Source organism: Plecotus auritus (assembly GCF_963455305.1).
Source record: "Plecotus auritus genome assembly, chromosome: 9".
Classification (NCBI taxonomy): Eukaryota; Metazoa; Chordata; class Mammalia; order Chiroptera; family Vespertilionidae; genus Plecotus; species Plecotus auritus.
In genome coordinates this window covers 26984560-27010370 of record NC_137783.1, presented here as the reverse complement: position 1 = coordinate 27010370, position 25811 = coordinate 26984560, and the positions used below count along the sequence as shown (strand labels likewise).

At 40.5% G+C, this 25811-nt stretch overlaps 1 protein-coding gene across 4 annotated transcripts in view; it reads right to left on the bottom strand.

Moving 5' to 3' along the window:
* HTR7 (5-hydroxytryptamine receptor 7) overlaps positions 1–25811 on the bottom strand; it is an 80011-nt gene that overhangs the window by 11051 nt on the left and 43149 nt on the right. The window contains exon 1 of one of the 4 annotated variants that reach the window (XM_080640060.1): positions 24914–24945. The exons of the other annotated variants lie outside the window; for them this stretch is intronic. Within the exon in view, the coding sequence (XP_080496186.1) occupies positions 24914–24918 (5 nt within the window). The 5' untranslated portion in view covers positions 24919–24945. Of the gene's footprint in view, positions 1–24913; positions 24946–25811 lie in introns of those variants that run through there. 4 annotated transcript variants of the gene reach the window in all.

Genomic DNA, 25811 nt, shown 5'->3' with positions numbered 1-25811 from the left:
CCAAAAGGTTGGTGAAGCTTGGGGGGCTCAACAAGGGTGAGCCACACATATGTAGTTTACCTGTTGGAAACGGCTAAACGGCACTTCCCCCAAACCTGAATAGGATTGTTTGCTGCCAGACAGCTCAGGGCAATTTATTGCCACCTGTTGGCCAAACACCTGAACAGCTGTAGGCTATTCCCCAAACTGATAATGCTTCTGTATTCTACCCTTTGATACCTTACCCTTTGAAGTGTATATTTCCACCTTGCCTTGAGACAAATTGTGTTTAATAAAAGCATGGGGTCCTTAGACAAGGGAGAGTCTTCAGTTCCTTTAGCTGAAGCTCCTCTGACCTCCAATGCCTTTCAAAATTATCTTTCGTCTCCGGACTCCTTCCTGAATCTACGCACAGCCCCTTTCTCCAGAATGCTGAACGCTTTGTAAGGCTGGGACAAGAACCCCGGCAGAACTCCTCATCCCTTCCAAGGATCCAGGTGTTAGTAGCACCTGTTCTTCATTTCACAACCTCTGCCTTCCCTTTTCCTTGGCAAAGCTGACCCACATGCATTATCCCTAGGTTTATCAGCTGTAATTAAGATTACATTTTGGCTCTCAAATAGAATGATGGGAAAGGGAGAGGTTTTCCTGGAGTGCAAGAATAAGAGCTGAAAAGGAAGGAGAAAGGAGGTAGCAGGGAGAGGGAAAGGGAAAGGGAAAAGAGAGAGAAAGAGAAGGAAGATGTGAAGTAGACTGTGCCTTATGTGGAATTATCTGATATTACCTGAGTTTTAAACAATGGAGAAATTTTTAAGAAAATAATAATTTTAAAAAAAGAGTAAATGAGGAAACCCCGAAGAAAGGTGTTAGAAATTTCTGGAAATCCACAATTAAGCTGATCTCTGCCCAAAGACTGAATGCAGATAGTCTGTTAAGGGAGAAAAAAAAAGGGTTCCCTTTCTTTGCTTTGGTTCTGGAGCTCTCTCTCTCCAGTTGGAAATCCTTTGCAAATGTCTCTCTTTGGACCTGGTCCTTGCTGTCTATCAACTCCTGGGGATACAACCTTTCTGGCTCCTTCCTTATTTCCCAGCTTCCGCAGGTAGCCTTTGCCAGGACTTAGACTTGTGTTATCTTCTCTCTTTGCCTGTTGCTTCAGGCATAAACTGCTTGTTCCCAAGCCTGGATCTGGCTTCCAGGATACCAATCCAGACTGGCGGTTCACCAGGAGATTAATTCATACAGTTCTGCAGGTAGCCACAAGATGGCAATGTCCGACCAGACCATCTTTCACCTACTTACCTAGGGATTGGGATGGTGGGAGGTTAGAGCAACAATAGGCACATTTTGGAAAGAGGAAGTAAGATTACACACAACAAATAAGTTATATTTCATTTGTGAGGTTATACCAAAAAAAAAAAAAAAAAAAAATGAGCAAGCCTAGAAATCACAACCTGGTAACTCCAGTTTTCCTTTCCATCCTCCACTTACTCAAACAGGAACCAGTATCTACAGACTTAATTAAATCCATCCTTTCTGCAGTTCACATAAATTATACAGAATTCACAAAGATTAATCCTGAGAGATTCTTTGAGTATCAAAGACATCTAAGAATATTAAATAACCTAACAAGGACAGCATGCTTATTCATTCTAATATACTTAGTCTGACATATTAAATTTCAGTGATGTAAGATTGGCCCATATTTGGTCTTTCCTAAATGTACAAATTATATTCCATAAACTCTCCTATTTTATGCCCCACTCTCTAGTGGTCTCAAGTCATGCCCTACAGTAAGGAAGTTATATTTACTTCATTTGCTTCCTGGGTACCACTTGGTGAGACTTTTGAAAGCTAAAATCAACCAAAAGATGATTAGAGAAAAAAAAAAAAAGTGCTCATTAAATTGTCTGGAAATAAAATAAATAAACAAAAGTCAGTAGTTTTTCTAATTAACAATTTACAAATATTATAGAAGGAAATCATTCCATTCACATCAAAATGCCCATGGCCTAAAGAAGCAAACATAAAATGCTACCAAAAAAACCTGAGAGAATGCTTGAATCTGGGAGGGAGTGAGGGGGGGTGACTTTTTTAAAATAAGAAAACCCAGTATTATAAAAAGTGCCAATTTCCCCTCAATTAATCTAAAAATATTATACAACTTGGTTGAAAAGCCTAGCAGGGCTTTTGTTACTTGACCAAAGGATTTTTAAGTTCATCAAGTAAATGTGCAAAAATAGAAAACATGAAAATGAATTAAAATGAAAGAATATTTATTCTATAAATAGTATAAAGCCACAGAAATAAAATCTCAATAAAAATTATTCAAAAACAGCCAAAACCGGTTTGGCTCAGTGGATAGAGCGTCAGCCTGTGGACTGAAAGGTCCCAGGTTCGATTCCGGTCAAGGGCACGTAACTTGGCTGCGGGCACATCCCCAGTAGGGGGTGTGCAAGAGGCAGCTGATCGATGTTTCTCTCTCATCGATGTTTCTAACTCTCTATCCCTCTTCCTTCCTCTCTGTAAAAAATCAATAAAATATATTTTAAAAAAATTATTCAAAAACAGACAGATAGATCAATGGAACAAAATAGATCCCAGAAATAGATTCAAATATATAAAAAAAATTTATTATATGAAGACTAGAGGCCCAGTGCATGACATTCATGCACTGGGGGGGAGGGTGGTCTCTCAGCCCGGCCTGCACCCTCTCACAGCGGAGTGGGCCTAAGCCGGCAAGCAGACATCCCCCAAGGGGTTCTTAGTGCTGCCACCACCACCACTGTGCTCGCCAGCAGTGAGCCAGGCTTCTGGCTGAGGGGCGCTCCCCCTGTGGAAGCCCACTGACCACCAGGAGGCAGCTCCTGCGTTGAGTGTCTGCCCCTGGTGGTCAGTGCGCATCACAGCAACCAGTCATTCTGCCATTTGGTCAATTTGCATATTAGCCTTTTATTATATAGGATGAGTCATTGAATTAGTAGTAAAAGACTGTATATTCATGAAATCTCACAACTGTATGTATACACACACATACACACACATATATATGCACATACACACATATATATGTATATTTATACATACATAATTTGGCTATTGCAAGCAATGCTGAGATGAACATAGGAGAGCATATGTCTTTTCAAATTATTGCTTTTGTGTGTTTTTTTTTTTTTTTTTTCAGATAAATACCCAGAAGTGAAATTCTTGCTTCATATGGTAGTTCTATTTTTGATTTTTTGAGGAATCACCATACTGTTTCCTGTAGTGGCTACACTAGTTTATAATCCCACCAAAAGTGCATGAGGGTTCATTTTTCTTTACTTCCTTGCCAATGCTTATTATTTATTGTCTTTTTGATAATAGCCATTTTGACTATTGTGAGATGATATCTCATTGTGGTTTGGATTTGCATTTTCCTGATGATTACTAATGTTGAGCATCTTTTCATTTGTCTGTTGGCCATCTGTATGTCTTCTTTGGAGAAATGTCTATTCAGCTCTTCTGCCCATTTGTTAATGGGGTTATTATTTTTTTAAATTTTTATTATTTTTTATTGATTTCAGAAAGGAAGGGAGAGAGAGAGATAGAAAGAAACATCAATGATGAGAGAGAATCATTGACTATGACTGCCTCCTGCACACCCCACACTGGGGATTGAGTCTGCAACCCGGGCATGTGGCCTGACTGGGAATCAAACCCAGGACTCTTCAGTCCACAGGCTGAGCTCTATTCACTGAGCCAAACCAGCTAGGGCAATGGGATTATTTTTTGATGTTGAGTTGTATGAGTTCTTTATTATTTTTATATGAGTTCTTTATATGTTATAGATATTAACCTCTGATTACGTATCATTTGCAAATATCTTCTGCCTTCAGTTGTTGCCTTTTTGTCTTGTTAATGGTTTCCTTCACTGTGCAAAATCTTTTTAGTTTGATGTAGTCCCATTTGTTTATTTTTGCTTTTGTTGCCTTTGCCTAGGGAGATATAGCCAAAAAATATTGCTAAGACTAATATCAAAGAATTTACTGCCTATGTTTTCTTTTGGGGGGTTTATGGTTTCAGGTCTTATAAGTTTTTAATCCATTTTGAGTTTATTTTTGTATCTGTGGAAAGAAAGAAGTCTAGGTTTATTTTATTTATTTATTTTTTTGCATGTATCTGTCCAGTTTTCCCAACACCATTTACTGAAGAGACTGTCTTTTCCCCATTGTGTATTCTTGCCTTCTTTGTCGTGATTAATTGACCATATAAGTGTGGGTTTATTTCTGGGCTCTCTATTCTGTTTCTGTGTGTCTGTTTTTGTGCCAGTCCCATATTGTTTTGATTACTGCCACTTTGTAGCATAGTTTGAAATCAGGGAGCATGATTCCTCCAACTTGATTCTTCTTTTTAAGATTGCTGTGGCTATTTGGGGTCTTTGTAATTTCATTCAATTTTAGAATTATTTGCCCTAGTTCTATGAAAAATGCCATTAATACTTTAATAGGGACTGCATTAAATCTGTAGATTGCTTTGGGTAGTATACACATTTTAACAATCTTAATTCTTCCAGTCCATTTATTTATCTCTTCTTCAATTTCTTTAATCAATGTCTAATAGTTTTCAGAGTACAGGTATTTTATTTCCTTGGTTAAATTTAGTCCTAGGTATTTTATTCTTTTTGATGAAATTTTAAATGGGATTTTTTTCTTAACTTCTCTGTCTGATAGTCTGGGATTTATATTTGAATAAGGAGAAAAATAAGCCAGTTTTATTTTTACCTCAATTGCTACCCAGTTGTGAGATTTTATAAATATATGGCATGTAACCTATGGCCTACATATCGATTTACTGATATGAAAAAAACAAAAAAAGTGGATAGGGAACAATGTCTAGCACAAAAATACAAATAATAGTTTCATATATTAATTTTTTTATGCAAAACTAGGTGTTTGTCTGAGAGGGGGGCAGTATCATGAGATGTCTAGAAAAATACCTAGCAAAATATTAATAGCAATTTTATCTGAGTTGTAGAGATTTGAATACTTCTAAATTTTTTCTTTGTACTTTATTTAATAGCTTATTTTCTTTACAATGAGCATGTAAAGTGTAAAAATAATAATAGTAACACCACTTTAATTCTAAAAGCAAAATAAAAGATTTAAGAGGATTCTGTGATTCCTAAGTCACTGGAGTGATTTTGGCAACAGAGATTATCTGGTTCATAAAATCTGTAAAAAGCTGATAATTAAAAAGTAGATTGTTTTATTTGATTAGCTTTCTGAAAGTGTTTTATTACATTCATAAATTCACACAAAGGAAACAGAACTCACTGGCATTTAAAATCCCATAATTACTATACTAGTATAAAGTAATACTGGTATTCAGGGAAGTGATGTCCAAATTATACATTCATTCTCCCAAGTCTTGTATAGCATAAATCTTACCTTTGAGGGAGAGGTAGGGGAAGCAATCTACATTGATTATGAATATTCCCTATTATGCATGGTTAATATTTGTCACACTAACATTTTATGTTCACTGTTAATTAAAAAGTGGGGTGTCTATCAAGCCTTAAGAGTTTAACTTTAAAATGCATACAAATGCTAAAATACAGTAAATCTCACAGACAAAGGTATTATATACTAAAGTATTATATAATTGAGGAATGTATGTAACTCACATTAGGAGTTCCATTAAAGTAGGGGTTTGGAAAAAAAAAGAGTACTGGGGAGTTATAATCTATAGAGAGAGGGATTAGAGAGCAAATTACCTCTGCTGCCTATCTTCCATTCTGACTGCATAGAAATAATAGAAAATGGTTCGTAATTAAATGACTTCTTTTGAATTTTGTTGCTATATAATAATAATTTAGGGTGTAAAAAAATTGGGTAGAATTGTTCTGAAATACAATGGTGTTTAAAGTGTTAGGCTTCAAAAATGTTTGCACATTAAAATACCGCCCCCATGAGATCTCCTCCCTCCCGGCACGTGAATCTCCAGCCTCTACCGGTGCCTCCCAAAACCGTCAGATTATAGGAATGACCGAGAAGCTTTGGAAACATACAGAGTCCTGGGCCACCATCCATGATCTTCTTTTGAGGAGGTTTGGAGACCTACGGCTTTGTATTTAGGATTGATTGTTGTAGTTCTTCATCCCACATACTGCCGTCAGAGCAGCCCTCCTTATTCAGTTACAAAGACTTTACACTTTTTGTACAAGGACTTGACTTATACTTGATATATTTCATCTTAATAATGTGCTTCCAGTTTTGCCTAACAAAATCATCATGATTCATTTTTACATTATCTCAGATATCAGTTCTGTTTCCTAGGACTGTGCTAAATACAAACGAAATGAGCATGGTTTTCATGTCCTCATCAAGTTGAAGATTTTTAAAAAAATGAGCATGGTTTTTATGTCATCAAGTTGAAGATTTTTAAAAATGCATAAAATACAACAGGGTTTTACAAACCTTTCTGACAATAAGAATAAATATTTCTCATAATAAAAAATATATTTCCATAGTCACTCAGTACAAATACTTGTATGTATGTATATAAATAAGAAATGAAGGCATACATATATGTGTGTACATATATGTAGGTATAAGAATATAGATATGCTAAAAAAAAAAAAGAATATAGATATGCATATCTATATATATAAAATGCTAATATGCAAAGTGTCCCCTAGGGAGTTCGACCAGGAGACCAGGAGTTCGATCGCTCACTATGACATGCGCTGACCACCAGGGGGCAGCGCGGAACAAAGGAAGACCCTGGCGGGCAGCTGGGGAAAGGAGACCCCAGCTGGCAGCCAGAAGGCCCCAATCGGCCCTGATCGCCAGCCAGGCCTAGGGACCCTACCTGTGCACAAATTTTGTGCACCAGGCCTCTAGTATTTATATGTGAGATTGAAACAAAAGTTTCACAATACCATATTTACCATTATAACTTGCAATTCACTCTCTTCTATTGTATGCTATTACACTTCAGATTTTTAAAAATATTTATTTTTTTTTAGAGAGAGAGGAAGGGAGAGGGAGAGAAACATCAATGTGAGAGTGAAGCATCTATACACTGCCTCCTGCATGCCCCGTATCATGGATTGAACTGGCAACCCGGGCATGTGCCCTGATCTGGAATTGAACCAGCAACCTCTTGGTGCACTGACTGATGCCCAATCAACTGAGCCACACCAGCCAGGGCCTACTTCGGATTTTTTAAATGCTCGTCTTAATACACTAAATTGATTTCATGACCCAATAATGGATCATAACCTAAAGTTTGAAAATAAGCCAGATAATTATAAGTGCAATGAAGAAAAAGAAAGCAGGGGAGGGGAGCAGGGAGCAGAGCTGGGGTTGGGAGCAAGTTGTAGTACAGATCTGCATTGTGATCACGACCTCAAAGCCCTTTCATCTCTACCTTCCAGAACAGGTGTTTTGACCTCAGCTTCTCTTAAAACCTGAGACTGGCTTGTGTCTTCAGGTGGAAGATCCCCATTATCTCAAGCAGAAGTTTCCTTTATTCAATAGAACACCAGCTTTCTCCCTGCAATGGCATAAACAGCACTGGCCTATGCTTCTTCCTACCTCTAGGCACTGACTTCTTAATTCTTTCTCTTCCTTTCTCTCACTTTCTCTCTCTCTCTCTCTCTCTCTCTCTCTCTCTCTCTCTCTCTCTCTCAACTCTTATTCTGTTCCACCTATATAAATGTATGTATGGATGCATGTGTGTATACTGTGTGTACATATTATACTGTCAGCCCTCAACCAATTGAGGATCAAAAATAATATTCTAAAAAAATGTTAGTTGTTGCTTATGTGTACTACTAGTTAGGCCTATGATGGCTGTGGCTGTACTGAACATGTACAGACTTTTTTCCCATGTCATTATTCCCTAAAAATACAGTATAACAACTATTTACATAGCATTTACTTTGTATTAGGTATTAGAAGTAATCTAAAGGTGACAAAGTATAGGAGGATTGCATAGGTTATACACAAATAATATGCCATCTATAATAATAAAAGCATAATATGTTAATTAGACCAGATGTCCTTCCAGACGAAGCTGGGGCTATCAGGGAAGCCCGGGTCCCGGGTGCCTGCCAGTGGCTGGAGGGAAGCCGGGGTCCTGGGTGCCAGAGGAAAGCCGGTGCTGGAAGCCGGGGAAGGAAGGCCTACTCTTGCACAAATTTCATGCATCGGGCCTCTAGTTTTATATAAGGAACTTGAGCATCCATGGATTTTGGTATCCCTTGGGTCCTGGAACTAATCCCCCTTGGATATCGAGGGATGGTTGTGCTCCACTCAGTCTTCCATAGTGCTCATCCCTTTGCACCCCAAATTTATTGAACACATCGTCTACCTCAGCTGCTTTTATTTACTACCCACCTACTTCCTTCTGCTTCTCCCAATAATCTGGCTTCTACCCCGTCATTCCAAGCAGCTAACTCTAAAAGGCCACCTCTATTTTCGCCAATTCAAATCTTGTGTTGTTGGGTTTTTTTTCTCATTTCTCCTAATTCTTAATTTATCTTCTCTCTGAAAAAGACTACCCAGCCTTTTTTTAATCATTCTTCACTCTAAGTATCTGTGGCATGGTTTCCCACGTTTCTTTATCTCAGGCTGCATAGAGAAGTACCACCTCCACACAGTGGCTAGACGATATTCAACATCAAGATAAAATGAAAACAACTTTATCTCTGCATCAGGCAGGTTAGGTCTGAATTCCAGCTCCATCCTTTTTACCAGCTAAAGTACTCTGAAAAACACTGCCTCCCCGAGTTTTCGCTGCCTTGCCTCTAAGAAAGGGGGAAAGAATGCCTGCCTCATGAGAACATGGATGTAGGCTTTCACTCAACCCACTACCTGACAGATACTCAAAAAAACAGAGCTGACTTCCTGCCTTCAGAACCCCATTTTACAGAAAGGAAATGGCAAATAAGGCTGCAACTTGAGTTGATCCAATAGGAGAGGAACAGGGCTGTGACACAAAGTATCTGAGAAAGGCAGTAAGAAGAGAGGGTAGTAATGCCCTACACACAGAAGAGCAGAGCAGAGCAGCACAGAGTAGGTGTTTGTGGAATGTATTGGCATGAGAGCTGTCTGGACCTGAATTAATGAAGTGACAGTATGAATGGAGAAAAGACGACAGGAGCAAAAGATACTGTTGAAACAGAATGGACATAACTTGGAAATGGTTTAGCAAGGATGAGGGAAAGGGACAAAGACAAAGGAGGAGATGAAGAAGCTCATCAGTTTTCAAACGGTGGGGTACTCTCTGAAATAAGTGGTCCTCAGTCCACTGCAAGCCACTGTCCACCCGACGCGGCCTGAGACAGATTTTGCTGGGGTCACTGATGACCGCTCTAGATTCAGTAGACATTTCTCCATCTTCATACTTGATAGCTCTGCACTCAACGCCTCCTTTTTGAAACTTTTTCCTTGGTTCAGGTTTTCTACCTCTCTGTCCTCTGTTGCCCAGTCTTCTTTGCTACCTTATCATCCACTATGTGGCCTTTATGTTTTGGAATTCCTCAAGGCTGGGTCCCAACCCCACTTTTCTCCTAACTCTATATTCCCTATTGTTTTCACCCATTACCAGTGCTTCAAAAAACTCTGTTGGCTGAAAATCCCAAAATTTGAATTCCCAGCCAATACTTCTCCATGAGGCTCCAGGCCCAAAAATCCACCTGCCTTCTTCACATCTCCACTCTCCTATCGCTAAAGCATTTTATTCATTCGTTACTTCAACAGACTTTTATTAAACACTCTCTACGGGTCTGGCACCATCTCAACAAGTCCAAACATATCATCATTTCCACAAACTGAGCCTACTCCTCTTTCCCCAACCCAGTGAATTCATCTACAGGTGTGGCCCAGAAACCTGGAGTCATCTTTTGACTCTTCCTTCTCATTCATCAGTCCCCTCCCAGTTACTAACCCAGCCCTATTTCACCTCCTCAATGTCTCTAAAACCTATCCACTTGTCTCCATTACCACCACTCTAGAATCATCTCTCCATGGATTTCGGCAGTAGCCTCTAAATTGGCCCTCCACATCTACTCTTCTCCTTCCTAATCCATTCTCTTCATGCATCGAGGTTGATCATTTATCTTTTTTAATTTTGTAATGTAAATTTAATTCATTGAATAAGAATATTTTCACATACTTCAAATTTTAAAATATGATAAGGTATATATTGACAAGTCTTATTTCAAATCCTGTTTTCATCCTCCTTACCCCCACTACTTATATGTATCACTTTTATTAGACTTGTGGGTACTCTTCCAGCTTTTCTTCATACAAATGCAAGCAAATGGGAATAAATGTTCTTACCTCCCACTTCTTACACATAACACAACATACTATATATACTATTTTGCACATTGTGTTTTTCACTTAACAATATATCCTCAAAATACATGGGAAAATAGGATTATACTAGAGCATGTCTGTGGATGTGCTTTGTAAATGAGTAAGTAGAAAAGTGTGTATTGGTTAAGAGGAGGCCCTGGAGTCAGGAAAACCCATGTTTGAAACCCAGTTTTGATATTGGGAGAGTAAGTTAACCTCTCTGATCCTTAATTTTCTCATTTGTAAAACAGTGATAATACCTACCATATAGGATTGTAAAGACTGAATCCAATGTTGCATATAAGCCTGGCATGCTGTATGCTCACTAAATGTTAGCTAGTATTATTCAAATGCTATGAAAACATGAGGCAGAATTATTTTTGTTCTTCTTGTTCTTTTAGCATAGTCATTCTGGGATAAAAGGAAAAATATACATGCCATATTTCATTAAACTTACAGAGAGCAGATTGAGTTTCTGGGTAGACACATGTATAAGAGGAATATAGTTTTTTTTTTTCCTGTACAGGTAGAAAGTAAGTTTTATCAGCTATAATTTTTAATTCTGGAAGAGTTTTGCTTAATATAAAGATATATAAAAAGGGACTAGGGGAAGAAAAGAATAAAAATAGCCTCTGGACTCAAGTTGTGGTGTTTTTCTTTATTTTATGTTTTTATTGATTTCAGAGAGAAGAAGGGAGAGGGAGAAATAGCAATGATGAGAAAGAATCATCAATCAGCTGCCTCATACATGCCTCCTACTAGGGATCTAGCCCACAACCCAGGCATGTGCCCTCCTGGTTCATGGGTCGACACTCAACCACTGAGCCACATTGACCAGGTTGTAGTGGTTTTTAATGGCTAAAGGGGAAGGAAGAGAAGAATAATCTCCAATTCTCATGGTTACATGTTGTGTTTCCTAGAAGAAAAGGAAGACATCTAAGTCAATGGACTCTATAACTAATGGCCTATCTAGGCTACTACTACTGCATGTTATTTCAAACTAGTAGAATAGTGACATTTTTTTAAGAAAAATAGTGAAAAGATATGAGAATAAAGGATTAGAATGGAAGAAGAGAATAAATAACCAGCCAAATACCTGATGATGAATTGCTTTTTAAAAGTATTAAGTAGATAAGAATAAGAATTATGGTGCTATGTTATGGGGTTTTGTTTTTATGAATTTGTTTTAGTGCTGTCTGAATTTAGGAGGATATTTAATGAATTTATGGTAATTTTGTCATCAGTGTTCAGTTGCAATGTCTTCCAAAATATTGATTTTTGAGAAACCAAGATGGCGGCATAGGTAAGCACCTAAACTGCTGCCCCGCACAACAATTTCAAAACTACAACTAAAAGATAGAACGGACACCATCCAGAACCACAGGAAAGCTAGCTGAGTGGAAATTCTACAACTAGAAGGAAAAAGGAAATCTCAGGGAGAAGGAGCAGCAAAGAGCAGAGGTACGGAGACACGCGCGCACAGAGAGGAAGGGCGGTGGAGTGCCTGGCTGGCTTTCTCTGGCGGAAGGGGGAAAGAAGCCCCCGACTGCACTGAACCCCAGTTCCGACTGCAGTGAACCTCAGTTCCGGGCGAAACCCTGTGGACCCAGGCTCATACAGGGGGAGTTTGGACTGTCAGGCAGAGAGAAAGGCACAGGGAGACTCGGAGATTCGGGAGCCGCGGTGGCAGGGGCAGGGGTCTGGAGGCGTGAGTGCACACAAAGACTGACTGTGGAGGTTGCCACGGGCTATCCCTGGCAGAGGGGAGTCAGAGGCTCCTGACTGCACTGAACTGCAGATCCGGGCGAGCCCCTGGGGACCCACGCTCTTACCGGGGAAATCTGGACTGTAAGGCGGAAACTCAGGAAACTCGGGAACCTCGGAAGGCAGAGGTCTGGAGACCCGCCCAAGGGCAGGGCTGACAGGAAGCCGAGACTGTCTGCCCGGCCCTGAGACTCCACCCCTTCCAAGCTGAGCACAAAGGCTTTTGCAATCTGGCAAGGCTAATCCTATAAGGCTGTCTCCAGCACCGAACTTCTCCCAGCATAGACACAGCTGATCCTCACAGCCAACTGGCCTGCAGGTCAATTCCTCCCCGTGATACCAACAACAATCAAGACTTAACTACAACAAGGCTGTACACACAGTCCACAAAGGGGTGCACCAAGAGTGTCCACCTCAGGTTAACTGGGGAGGCCGACCCACTGGGCCATATAGGAAACCTAGCACACAAAGCTACTCTACCAACTCAGCAAAGCAGTGAAAAATGGGGAGACGAAGAAACAGATCACAAACGAAAGAAATGGAGGAAAACAAACGACTGGATATAGAATTCAAAACCACGGTTATAAGGCTCTTCAAGAATATCCTAGGAGAAAAACCAAGATGGCGGCATAGGTAAACACCTAAACTGCTGCCTCGCACAACAATTTCAAAACTACAACTAAAAGACAGAACGGACACCATCCAGAACCACAGGAAAGCAGGCTGAGTGAAAATTCTACAACTAGAAGGAAGGAGAAAAGCTCACAGAGAATTGGAGGTACGGCAAAGGGGCTTTGTGCGCGCAGAGAGGAAGGGCGGCTGAGAGCTTGGCTGACTTCCTCTGGCGGAAGGGGGAAGGAAGCCTCGGACCGCGAGCTGGGAAAGGCAGAAGTCTGAAGGCGCACACGGGCCAGTGCGCACAAAGGCTGCGGGGGTTGCCACAGGCTTTCCCTAGTGGAGGGGAGTCAGAGGATTCTGACTGCACCGAGCCCCAGTTCTGACTGCAGTGAACCCCAGTTCCAGGCGAGCCCCTGGGGACCCACGCTCTTGTGGGGGGAGTCTGGACTCTCAGGCGGAGACTCGAGCTGGGGAAGGCGGAGGACTGAAAGCGCACATGCGCGGGGGCGGGGCTGACAGGAAGCCAAGACTGAGACTCCACCCCATCCAAGCTGAGCACAGAGGCTATTGCAATTTGGCAAGTCTAATCCTATAAGGCTGTCTCCAGCACCGGGCTTCTCCCAGCATAGACACAGCTGATCCTTACAGCCAACTGGCCCGGAGGTCAATTCTTCCCAGTGATACCAACAACAATAAAGACTTAATTACAACAAGGCTGTACACACAGTCCACAAAGGGGTGCACCAAGAGTGTCCACCTCAGGTTAACTGGGGAAGCAGACCCACTGGGCCATATTGGAAACCTAGCACAAATATCTACCTTACCAACTTAGGGATTCAGTGAAAATGCGGGGTCAAAGAATCAGATCACAAACGGAAGAAATGGAGGAAAACAAACGACTGGATATAGAATTCAAAACCACCGTTATAAGACTTTTTAAGAATATCCTAGAAAAGGCCGATAAATATAACGAGACCCTCGAAGATATGAAAAAGGACCAACTAGAAATTAAACATACACTGACTGAAATAAAAAATATTATACAGAGACCCAGAAACAGAATAGAGGAACACAAGAATCAAGTCAAAGAATTGAAATACAAAGAAGCAAAAAACACTCAACCGAAAAAGCAAAAAGCAAAAAAAAAAATCCAAAAAGTTGAAGATAATGTAAGAAGACTCTGGGACAACTTCAAGCGTACCAACATCAGAATTATGGGGGTGCCAGAAGAAGAGAGAGAGCAAGATACTGAAAACCTATTGGAAGAAATAATGACAGAAAACTTCCCCGACCTGGTGAAAGAAATAGACTTACAAGTCCAGGAAGTGCACAGAACCCCAAACAAAAGGAATCCAAAGAGGACCACACCAAGACACATCATAATTAAAATGCCAAGAGCAAAAGACAAAGAGAGAATATTAAAAGCAGCAAGAGAAAAACAGTTAATTACCTACAAGGGAGCACCCATACGACTGTCAGCTGACTTCTCAACAGAAACTATGCAGGCCAGATGGGAGTGGCAAGAAATTTTCAATGTGATGAATAGCAAGAACCTACAACCAAGATTACTCTACCCAGCAAAGCTATCATTCAGAATTGAAGGGCAGATAAAGAGCTTCACAGATAAGAAAAAGCTGAAGGAGTTCATCACCACCAAACCAGTACTATATGAAATGCTGAAAGGTATTCTTAAAGAAGAGGAAGAAGAAAAAAGTAAAGAGAAAAAATTATGAACAACAAATACATATCTATCAACAAGCCAACCTAAAAATCAAGTGAATTAAAAACCTGAGGAGCAGAATAATCTGGTGAATATAATAGAATCAGGGGCATAGAAAGGGAGTGGGCTGATAATTCTCAGGGGGAAAGGGGTATGGGGGGGTTCATGAAGAGAATGGACAAAAATCATACACCTATGGATGAGGACAGTGGGGGGGAGGTAAGGGCAGAAGGTGGGGTGGGAAAGGGGTGGAGGGGAGCTATGGGGGGAAAAAGGAGAAATAATTGTAATAATCTGAATAAAGATTTAAAAAAAAAAAAAAGAATATCCTAGAAAAGGCCGATAAATACAACGAGACCCTCGAAGATATGAAAAAGGACCAACTAGAAATTAAACATACACTGACTGAAATAAAAAATATTATACAGAGACCCAACAGCAAACTAGAGGAACGCAAGAATCAAGTCAAAGATTTGAAATACAAAGAAGCAAAAAACACTCAACCGGAAAAGCAAAAAAAAAGAAAAAAGAATTCAAAAAGTTGAAGATAGTGTAAGAAGCCTCTGGGACAACTTTAAGCGTACCAACATCAGAATTATGGGGGTGCCAGAAGAAGAGAGAGAGCAAGATACTGAAAACCTATTGGAAGAAATAATGACAGAAAACTTCCCCGACCTGGTGAAAGAAATAGACTTACAAGTCCAGGAAGTGCACAGAACCCCAAACAAAAGGAATCCAAAGAGGACCACACCAAGACACATCATAATTAAAATGCCAAGAGCAAAAGACAAAGAGAGAATATTAAAAGCAGCAAGAGAAAAACAGTTAATTACCTACAAGGGAGCACCCATACGACTGTCAGCTGATTTCTCAACAGAAACTATGCAGGCCAGAAGGGAGTGGCAAGAAATATTCAAAGTGATGAACAGCAAGAACCTACAACCAAGACTACTCTACCCAGCAAAGCTATTATTCAGAATGGAAGGTCAGTTAAAGAGCTTCACAGATAAGAAAAAGCTAAAGGAGTTCATCACCACCAAACCAGTATTATATGAAATGCTGAAAGGTATTCTTTAAGAGGAGGAAGAAGAAAAAAGTAAAGAGAAAAAAATATGAACAACAAATACATATCTATCAACAAGTGAACCTAAAAATCAATTGAATTAAAAATTTGAGGAACAGAATAAACTGGTGAATATAATAAAATCAGGGGCATAGAAAGGGAGTGGACTGATAATTCTCAGGGGGAAAGGGGAATGGGGGGTGCAAGAAGAGACTGGACAAAAATCGTACACCTATGGATGAGGACAGTGTGGGTGGAGGTAAGGGCAAAGGGTGGGGTGGGAACCGGGTGGAGGGGAGCTATGGGGGGAAAAAGGAGAAACAAATGTAATAATCTGAACAATAAAGATTTATTAAATTAAAAAAAAAATATATTGATTTTTAATACATATAATGATTTCTAATACCTACTAAAAAGCTTTTTTTAAAAATGTTTTATATTTTAATTTACTCTGAAAGTTATCTTCTTGCATGATTTTTTCTTTTCATTTCTTTTCTCTTTTAATCTCTTTTGCATTTCAGTCTATAAAGGATATATTTTTTTAAAAATACATTTTATTGATTTTTCACAGAGAGGAAGGGAGAATGATAGAGAGTTAGAAACATCGATGAGAGAGAAACATCGAAGAGCTGCCTCCTGCACACCCTGCACTGGGGATGTGCCCACAACCAAGGTACATGCCCTTGACCAGAATTGAACCCGGGACCCTTCAGTCCGCAGGCTGACGCTCCATCCACTGAGCCAAACCGGCTAGGGCTATAAAGGATATTTTTTATTTTATTTGTTGATAATACCTTGGCCATTGTAAATAATGCTGCAATAAACATAGGGGTGCATATTTGCAACATGGATGGACTTACTAGTAGACAGTATTATGCTAAGTGAAATAAGTCAGACAGAGAAAGACAAATACCATATGATTTTACTTATATGTGGAATCTAAAAAACAAAATAAACGAACAAACAAAACAAAAACAAACCCATAGATACAGAGAACAAACTGATGGTTGCCAGATTGGGTGAAAAGGTGAAGGCATTAAAAAGTACCAATTGCCAGTTACAAAATAGTCATGAGGGATGTAAAAAACCGCATAGGGAATATAGTCAATAATATTGTAATGGCTCTGTATGGTACCAGGTGAGTACTAGACTTACTGGGGGGGATTACTTTGTAAGTTACATAAATGTCTAACCACTGTGCTATAAAAAGTAAACTAATTAATTATTAATTTTTTTTAAAAGAAAGAATAGTTGAAAAAACTTAGAAGCCCTGATTCTAATTCAATATAGAAATTCCCATTTAGAGCATCCCCTGCTTTTGGTTAAACTTGTACATTGACAGAGAAGCGACACTGCTGAGAGTCCCAAGTATTCGCAACCTCCTCAGAAGCTTCCTGGGTGTAATCTGAAATCGTCCCATACTCAGGAAGCAGGGAGAGAGGGAAGAAAAAGGCAGCTAACAATAGTAGGTGATGAGTTTAATAAGCAAGGGAACTTACTCACAAGGCTGGTCCTGGGTGCCTGCAAGATGAGTTGATTTCCACACCCACCTGCCAGAATCTTAAGAAGTTTATACAGAGGCCTTAACTGGGTTCAGTTACCCACACAGGGGGCCTTAACTGGGTTTAATCACGGAGACAGTCTCATCACCATATTATTATCTCAAGACTATGTCCTTGGAGCAGTTTCTGGGAGTGGGGAAGACAAACAGAGCACACATTTTAAAGACAAGGGTGTGGGTGGGAGTCTCTGATTACTGGGGTCCAGCCCTCGGGTCAAGTGGTGGTCACATCTTCTCAGTGACCTCCTCCAACACCAAGTATTTAAAAGTTCTACATTATATCAAATACAAATGTGCCTTTTTATAGATTCCTTTCCACTAACATATGACAACTATTTACACTGACATTTATGATCATTTCACATCTTCTATTCAATTAGGTCGTTTCCATTGGAGATGACACACGCCTGAGCTCAAACAAGAGTAAGCAAAAAGGCAAATGTAATATCATGTGAATAAAAAAATTGAAGTTATGCTCCAGGAATGCTTTGATCCAGGGGCTCAAATGATGTCAGCAGAATCTAGGTTCCCTCCAACTCTCATCTCTATATTCATCAACATGGCTTCATTATCAAGTTCGGTATATGGAACTAAGGCTGCCTACAGCTCCAGAGATATTTTGCGAAGTTCAATCTGATTCAAACATGATTGCTCTCTCTCAACAGACCCAGAAAAAAAGTCTTATTGCATTTTATTGGCTCTGATTAGTTCACACACCCATCCTGAACCAATCATACAGGCCAGGGGAAAAATGACCTTTCTACCCAGTACCCCAGACTAGGGTAGCATCCTCTCCACCCAAAACAAATGGCATAAGATTAGGGGTAGTCAGTTTCCCAGGTGAAAATCAGGTCACCAGACAATTATGGGCAGCAAAAAATAATAATTGCTCCAGGAATCTTCCCTGTTTTCAATAGAATCTATGGATAATCTTATAATGTGACTACGGAATTGAATTCAGGACTACAAATATGTCTGAATCAGCACAGACTACATGAAAAGGGAAGTAGTTTTTCTACTTTTCTGTGTTACACTTATAATTCAAGTTTATATAATTACATTGATAAATCAAGGGTATTTCTTCTTTTTTGGAGTTGTTCTTCCTTTAAGCACCAAGCACTCATTTTGTGCTAATTGTGTCCTAGCCTATTCCTTTGGGAAATACTATTCTATAATAGTATCGCTTATTATGACTTCTGTACTTTTGTCCATTGGGTTTATAATTTGGAGGCTGCTTCACCTGAATTTTGTTATAACATAGTACCAGTTACATTATCTGGGGGGAAAAATTCAGAAAGCCCAGCTCAAAATGGCCTTAGCAATGAGAATGATTTATCATCTCCCCAAACAGGAAGTCACAAAGTAGGACAGCTCTGAGAGAGTTCATTTGTCAGCCCAACAACATCATCGGGGACTGGTCTCCTTCCATTTTTATTTCACTCTGCCATCCTCAGTGTTCAGACTTAGCAGCCCTATGGACATTTCAAGCATCTCACATAAATTACATCCAGTAGAGCTCTGATAAACTGTTTCTTTATCAGCATCTCTTTTTAAGCAATAAAGCCTTTCCCAGCTGGTCCTCTTGGCAGCCTCTGTTCACAGCTCACCAGCAGGAAATACATCACATACCTACTCCTAAACCAATCACAGAAATATGAGGCATCCATGAGTGAGTTAGTGAAACATGACGGTGTGTGCCAGAGGGAGTGCCTGAATGAAGTAAGGTTCTGTTAACAAGGAAGAAGAGGGGATCCGCTTGGGCAGGTAGCAGAAATAAATTAAAATCACTCATACTCTCATCGCTCAGGGATATACCTTATTAATATTTTGGTGTTTTTCCTCCCAAACTCTTTTTTTTCCTATTTTGGTTGCTTCACTTAAATATTTTCATTCATTCTTATGTTTTATAAATATTTATTGAGGGCCTACTATGTTCTACTACTTTTCTGAACAATGGTGTTGAAAGCAAGGAAACAAATTATACGTGGTTTTGCAGGCAGCAGTGTAAGGTGCTGTGCAAATGAATTAAAACGGGTATAGGGACAGAGAGTAAGGAGGGCGAGATGAGGCCGATGTGAGCAGAGTCCGGGGAGAAGTGAGAGAGGGAGCCACACGAGGGTCCAGAGAAAGCGAGTCCTACATGCAAGGCCCTGAAAGCAGCACATGGGCACGTTCAAACCAGCCAAAGGGCCGGAGTGGCTAGCCTGCGGGTGAGTGAGGAGAAATGCTAGGGACAGATTTGCAAAGTGCTCGGGAACCAAACCTTGGGGCGCCTGGCAGGCCACTGTGCGGCCTTATGGGTTTTACTCTAGGTGAGATGAGACGCGTTGGAGGGCAGAGCCGGGAAGAGACAGGGCCTGACTTCCATTTGGTAATGCTCCCTGGGGCGGCAGCATTCTAGGGAGCAGATTTCTCAAGAATCCTTTTTCCTCATTTACAACAACAATGGTTTCTATTCACTAGCTTTCTCCTTTATTTCTGAGTCTGTTTCAATTAATTGTTTTAGACCAGCACTATCTAAAAGGATTATAATGTGAGGCACATATGTAATTTAAAGTTTATAATTTTAAAAAAGGTAAAAACAGGTGAACTTAATTGTAATAATATATTAACTCATACATCCTAAATATTACAATTTCCATATATAACCAATGTAAGAATTTTAACAAGATATTTTATAGTTTTTTCCCTGTATAACATCCTTGAAATCTAATGTATATTTTACACATACAGCACAATTCTCACTAAACACATTTCATGTACACAGCAGTCACCTGTGGCCACTGACTGCCACACTGGACCTGAAAATTTGGGACAATAGCTTCTACCTGTTCTTAATTACTTCTAATGTGTTCCTTTGGTTATTTCACGCCTTGAAAATCTTTGAGAACTTAAATTGATGAGTATTTTAATTATAAAGGTCTGGCTAACTTATTACTTAGTATTACTCAGATCTGTTGGATGGACATTGCTCATTCTACTTTCTCTTTACAGTAACATTTATTTTCAAAAGCTTTAATTCAAGTACACACTCACATACGTACGCTGGTCAGCTCTGGTTCAGGATATTTACCTGAAAAAGCAGAAAGTTGGAAATCTTTATATCCTTTAATTAACTGGATAAATTCTATTAACCTTAGAAATGGTGGAAAGCTTAACTATTTTTTCTTTCTCTTAAATTGATGACCTAAATTTGATTTAGTCATGTAAGTAATTTCATAAACTTCACACCTTACATTTTACATTGGTTCAAAGAAAATAACTTAGTTTTTTAATTTTAAAATCAACACATAAGCAGAATTAAATTAAATTTTATGGTTAAAAAAATGCTGATTAACCAGAATATTTAGGGAATAAGATTTTTTTTTTTGGAAATTGAATTCTAAAGTTATTGCTTGTTTTTTATTGTGGAAAAAAAAACTTTCCAAAATATACTAGGTAGATTTTAATTTACATAAAGAAAATCTACTGAACATAATAGAATCTTCTTTGATGATTTCAGAAGTTGCACAGCCTCGGTGTTATTCATCTGAATAATAGCCATCCATGTAAGAGACATAAAGGAAAGAAAATCCAATTATTTAAGGTTGTAGTTTAGCTGAGGTCTGGCCAGAATTCCCTATGGCCTGCCAAATCAGAACAATTATTATTTTATAGAGTAAGTGAGGGTGTACCCGACAGGAATGCTTCTGGCAGAATATAAATGGCCTTACCAAAGTGACTTAACCAAACATGAATTTGTTTTCCTCTGGAGGTCAGGATTCCCAAACAGGTACAGTGCCTCTGCAATGCCATCAGGGAGCCCTCCCCTACTAAATCGCCTCCCCTTCTAATTCTTAACAGACCTTCAGTGGCCTTACGATGGTTCCCACAAAAGGAGGCCCGCCATCCATGTTCCAGGCAAGGAGACAGGAGAAAAGGCCAAAAGGCAAAAGATAACGCCAACCAAATCTGCCCATTTTAAGGACTTTTCCAGGGGCTGCCTGGAAAGAACTTTCACCTTAGTCTCCTCCACCAGGACAATGTAATCTGACCACCTCAGGACCAAGAGAGGCTGGGAGGCAAGCATTTCAACTGGAAGCTTTGCCATCCTAACCAAACCCAGAGCCTTGTTAAGAAAGAAAAAATGAAAGAATGGATTTGGTGAGGCAACCAGTGGTTGTGCACATGGAATTATACTACAATTGTGAGAAACAGGAGTTGGCTTCTGAATGCCTATGTCTTATGGGAAATGAGATGCTGATAGAATCAGTACAAGAGAATGCAATTGGTGTCAACAAGTAATGATGTCACCTCCCCACACACCACCTCAAATCACACGTGCCTCTTCATCTCTTGCTCTTCAGTGAAGGTTGAAAATTCCTTTATGGACATTTCCAAGGGTACAATTCCCTACTGTCTTTTCCTCCTCCATTTCCCCTGAACTTGACTCTAACTAGCTGAAGCATAGATCCCAAAGGATAAGGACAATGATTCTCCCCACACCAGCCACCGGACATGCTGAGGCTCCTGATAACCCTAAAACAGAGACTGTAATAAACTGGGGAAAAAAGTCTTACTGTTTTGCTGCTCAAATATGGCTCCTTTAACTGAACTGGGGTCTCACACAGCAGCATACCCCGGATACTCGCCCTCTGCCTCTGCACTTAACCCAGGCCACTTCCCACCTGTCCACACCCACAGGCCCTGGCACTGGGCTTTCCTGTTTCCTCCACGATCCAAACGGGGATCCACGCCTGGACATCCATTGTCCATGTGGTCATCTTCTACCTGCGTCTCCTGACTCAATTCTGAACTTGATTTTCAAACTCAAGTTTTGATTCCAATATCCGTCCAGTCTTCAAAACATTTTCCTTCAAGCCTCAGGCACCCTGACCTAGGCCTTGTTCCTGGTGACCTCTCCGCAGGTGGCATCCCGCCTATCAGAGAGGAGATCAGGCACCCCTAACTTTCTACACAGCGTGCTGCCCTAGGGGATCAGCCACTAGAAAGAGAGAGTTGCTGCCCTGATTCTGGCTGTGAACACTCGTGAAGGGCCAGTGGGGGGAGGATTTAAATTCACCACCTCATGCTGCTGTTTTCTTGCATAGCCTCCACGTGTATTCCCTGAGGAAATGTGTGTGCCTCTTGCAGATTTTAAGAAAGAATTTCAGCACAGGTAAGCTCTCTCCCTCCTTCCAACCCTTTGGAGCAGAGAGTGCCAGAAGAGAGAAGAGTCAGGGCAGACAGAGGAAGAGGGTTCAACATCGTCAGTGTAAGACCTTCTGCACCAAAAACAGGTTTTAGGTGGGAAAAGCCCTCTCTCTGCTGTTCTTTGACCACTATGTTGTTCCCGGCATAACTGTGTCTGTGGCTTTGGTGAGTGCAGGTGCAGTCAAGCCATAATCTGGACCTTACTCAAACACTACCCTCCCAGCCCTGCTCCTTGCTCTGCATACTTTCTCCTTTGGCTTTCTCACTCCTTCTTCTTGGGTTGGATCAGGCTGTACTCCAGGTCAGGCATAGACCTCGGCTGTGCCCTGGCTCCCCTTTGGGAAGCTGATTCCTGTCATTAATGGGACATCACAAATACAGGCAAGCATGCTCCATCCCTCATCCTGGCGGGGAGGAGAGGGCTCCTGCCCTAGCTGCATCTATAGCACCTCCAATTCCACAGCCATGGATAAGAAACAATGCACCTGATGCCCAGTCCCCTTAGGAAACCACACTGGCTGCGATGCTTCTCCAAGAGGGCACTGAGCAACTTCCAGAGCCACCAAAGTTCATGAAGGTGAGCTCGCAAGTCAGGCTGACTAGGTTCACACCCAATTGCTACTCGTAGCTTGAGTAAGCCATTAAACCTCCCTAAGAATTCATTACCTCATTTGTAACATAGGGTGAATGATAGCACATATAATGAGAAGGTTAAACAAAGTAAAATCTTGTTTAATAAGGTAAAATAATCCATACCATGTGCTCAAGACAATGCATGAAACACAGTATGTGTTAATGGAGATGATGATGATGAAGATGATGTTAATGATGATGGCGGTGGTGGTGTGGTGGCAATGATAAAGCTATATCTCTCAAAAAGTCTTTGGAGCCAAGCAGGTGTGACTCAGTGGTTGAGCATCAACCTATGAACCAGGGAGGTCATGGTTCAATTCCCGGTCAGGGCACATGCCCGGGTTTGTGGCCTTGATCCCCAGTGGGAGGCATGCAGGAGGCAGCCGATTAATGATTCTCTCCCATCATTGATGTTTCTATCTCTCTCCCTCCCCCTTCCTCTCTGAAATCAATAAAAATATTTTTTAATTAAAAAAACAAGTCTTTGGAATTCCTGACTTTCTTGCGCAATGAGTCCCCGAGCAGTGGTCGGCAAACTCATTAGTCAACAGAGTGGCAAACCGCAGCTCGCGAGCCGCAGTTTGCTGACCACTGTCCTAGAGCCATGCCCATCACCTTTCCTGTGTCTCAGAAAATGAGATGGCCTGTATCCTTCCAAACAAAAGGCACTCTGAAAAGCAATGACAATGCCCTTAAAGGGCCAATTAGACTCAACCAGGATTCTCCAAAACAAGATCCCCTTGCCCCATACCATGTCCCTAAGGCTCTCCAAGACTTCATATGAGGCTTCTACTCTTATCTAACACCCATCACAGAACCCTTTTAGATCCTTCCCACAAATCTGCCTGGTTATTTTTGAATATTTTTGTTCCTTGCTTCTACTTTTAATTCCATCTTTTATTTCTTTAAACACAGTCAACATGGGTAACTTACGTTCAGTATTTCATAATTATATTTAAAGGCTTTATCAGCCGTGGGCAAACTACGGCCCACGGGCCAGATCCGGCCCGTTCGGCTGTTCTATCCGGCCCGTGGAGCCGAAAGAGCGGAGGGTTCTCTTGCTCTCCCCTCCGCTCCTTTACTTTGAATTTATATTAGTTCACACAAACACTCCATCCATGCTTTTGTTCCGGCCCTCCGGTCCAGTTTAAGAACCCATTGTGGCCCTCGAGTCAAAAAGTTTGCCCACCCCTGCTTTAGATCTATTGGGCTGTGTGTAGTTTTTGCTAGTAGTCCCTGGTTTCCTTAACAGTTTTATGATTTGGTGATTGTGAACCCAGGCTTACCAGAACTTTAACTGTGGATATTCTCTTAGGCCTGGATCAAGGGTGTGTTTCTCCATAGACCATTTGCATCAGCTTCCAAGGCCGGGCAGTATTGTCCATCTAGGCTCATTTTAAACCAAACTGTGGTTTGGTTTGTTTGGTTTGTTTTCCCTGGGTCTCAGGAGTAATATGAACCCAACCTCAAAACCCCCTTAATGCCTGGTTATGGTTAAATATTCTCAAGGGATACTTTGCACTCCCCAGTGTCAGGGTTAAGAAGGCGGATTTCCCTGCTAACTCATCTGCAAGTCCCCCCACCCCTTTCAAGGGTCCTATATTTGGGTGACAGTTTCAACTTTATGCCCCAAATATAAAACCCTTGAATTGCTGTCCCCCTGTCCCCCCAATACAGCCTTTATAGCCAGGACGCTATGTCACCAGAAATCAGCAGCCATCCTCTAGGGAGGCCACCAGCTTCCACACTGGTTTACCTCTCTGACTGCTTGCTTTCTCTCCAGTTTAAGTAAGCAGATTCCTCTTACTTTCTTGCCAGATCAGTCATGCAATTAAGATGATATACAGTGTTTAAATTTTATACAGCATCTCTATTATTTTGCATTAGATGAGTTTTTAGACTATGTATTCGCCCATACAACTATGGGAAATAGCCTGGATTTTAATTGGACGTTAACATTTAATCAGTATTTTCTTGACCCCATCATCTTGTCATCTGCTGCAATAATCATGACTTTGGAGCACCCACTCACTCACCTCATCCTGAGTTTTGTCTTATTTCCCCTCTTGCTTTCCATTATGCCATGATGCTTCATCGTGAATTTTTCCAACCAGGTCTGCCCTTAGAAGAAAGGTCATTGTATAATAATTGTTTTTATTCTGTAACTTCAAGCAAGATTTTAGAAAATGTAGTTCCTGACAGGTACAATCCAATTCCACAAAGAAAGACAGAGATTAATTACATTCTCACCAAGACAGGTCCTATTAAATAGATGATGTAAAACAGTATAGAATTTTATACATTATCTGTCATACGAAACTATCTCATTATGTTGCCAACCATCTCAGGAAATATAACTATCTACCCCCTGAAATTCATTATCTTAAAATTCATCACAAAGGACTTTGAAAAGATCTATTAATAGCCCTGTATCACATACTAAATACGTTGTTTTTTTCTCTGATGCTCAAAATCTCAGGATCTCTTGGAGCCTCTGGTGCTCATTTGCATCACAAGATAACAAATCCACCAATACAGGACCTTGTCAGTGTTTAAATCAGAAAGTTTGTAAAAACCTTGGTACAGTGTCACACACACACACACACACACACACACACACACACACACACACTCCCCTCTATATAGTACGTGATTTAGTACCTGATACATAGGCACTAAATAAGTATGAACAACCGATTTCCCTCCTTACTCCCCTACTTCCCATCGGTGACAATAGCCACTTCAGCCAAGAACCGGCATTGATTGATTCCAGCCATCCACTTCCAACATCCATTGTGTGATAGACATATTTTAAATAACACCATGAATCTTATTCTTATTCTTTACTTAGTCCTTAAAATTGTATTGATTTCCCCCCAACATTTCTGACTGCTCCTCAAACTGCACTGTTATGCCTGGTGTCAAAGACCGAGC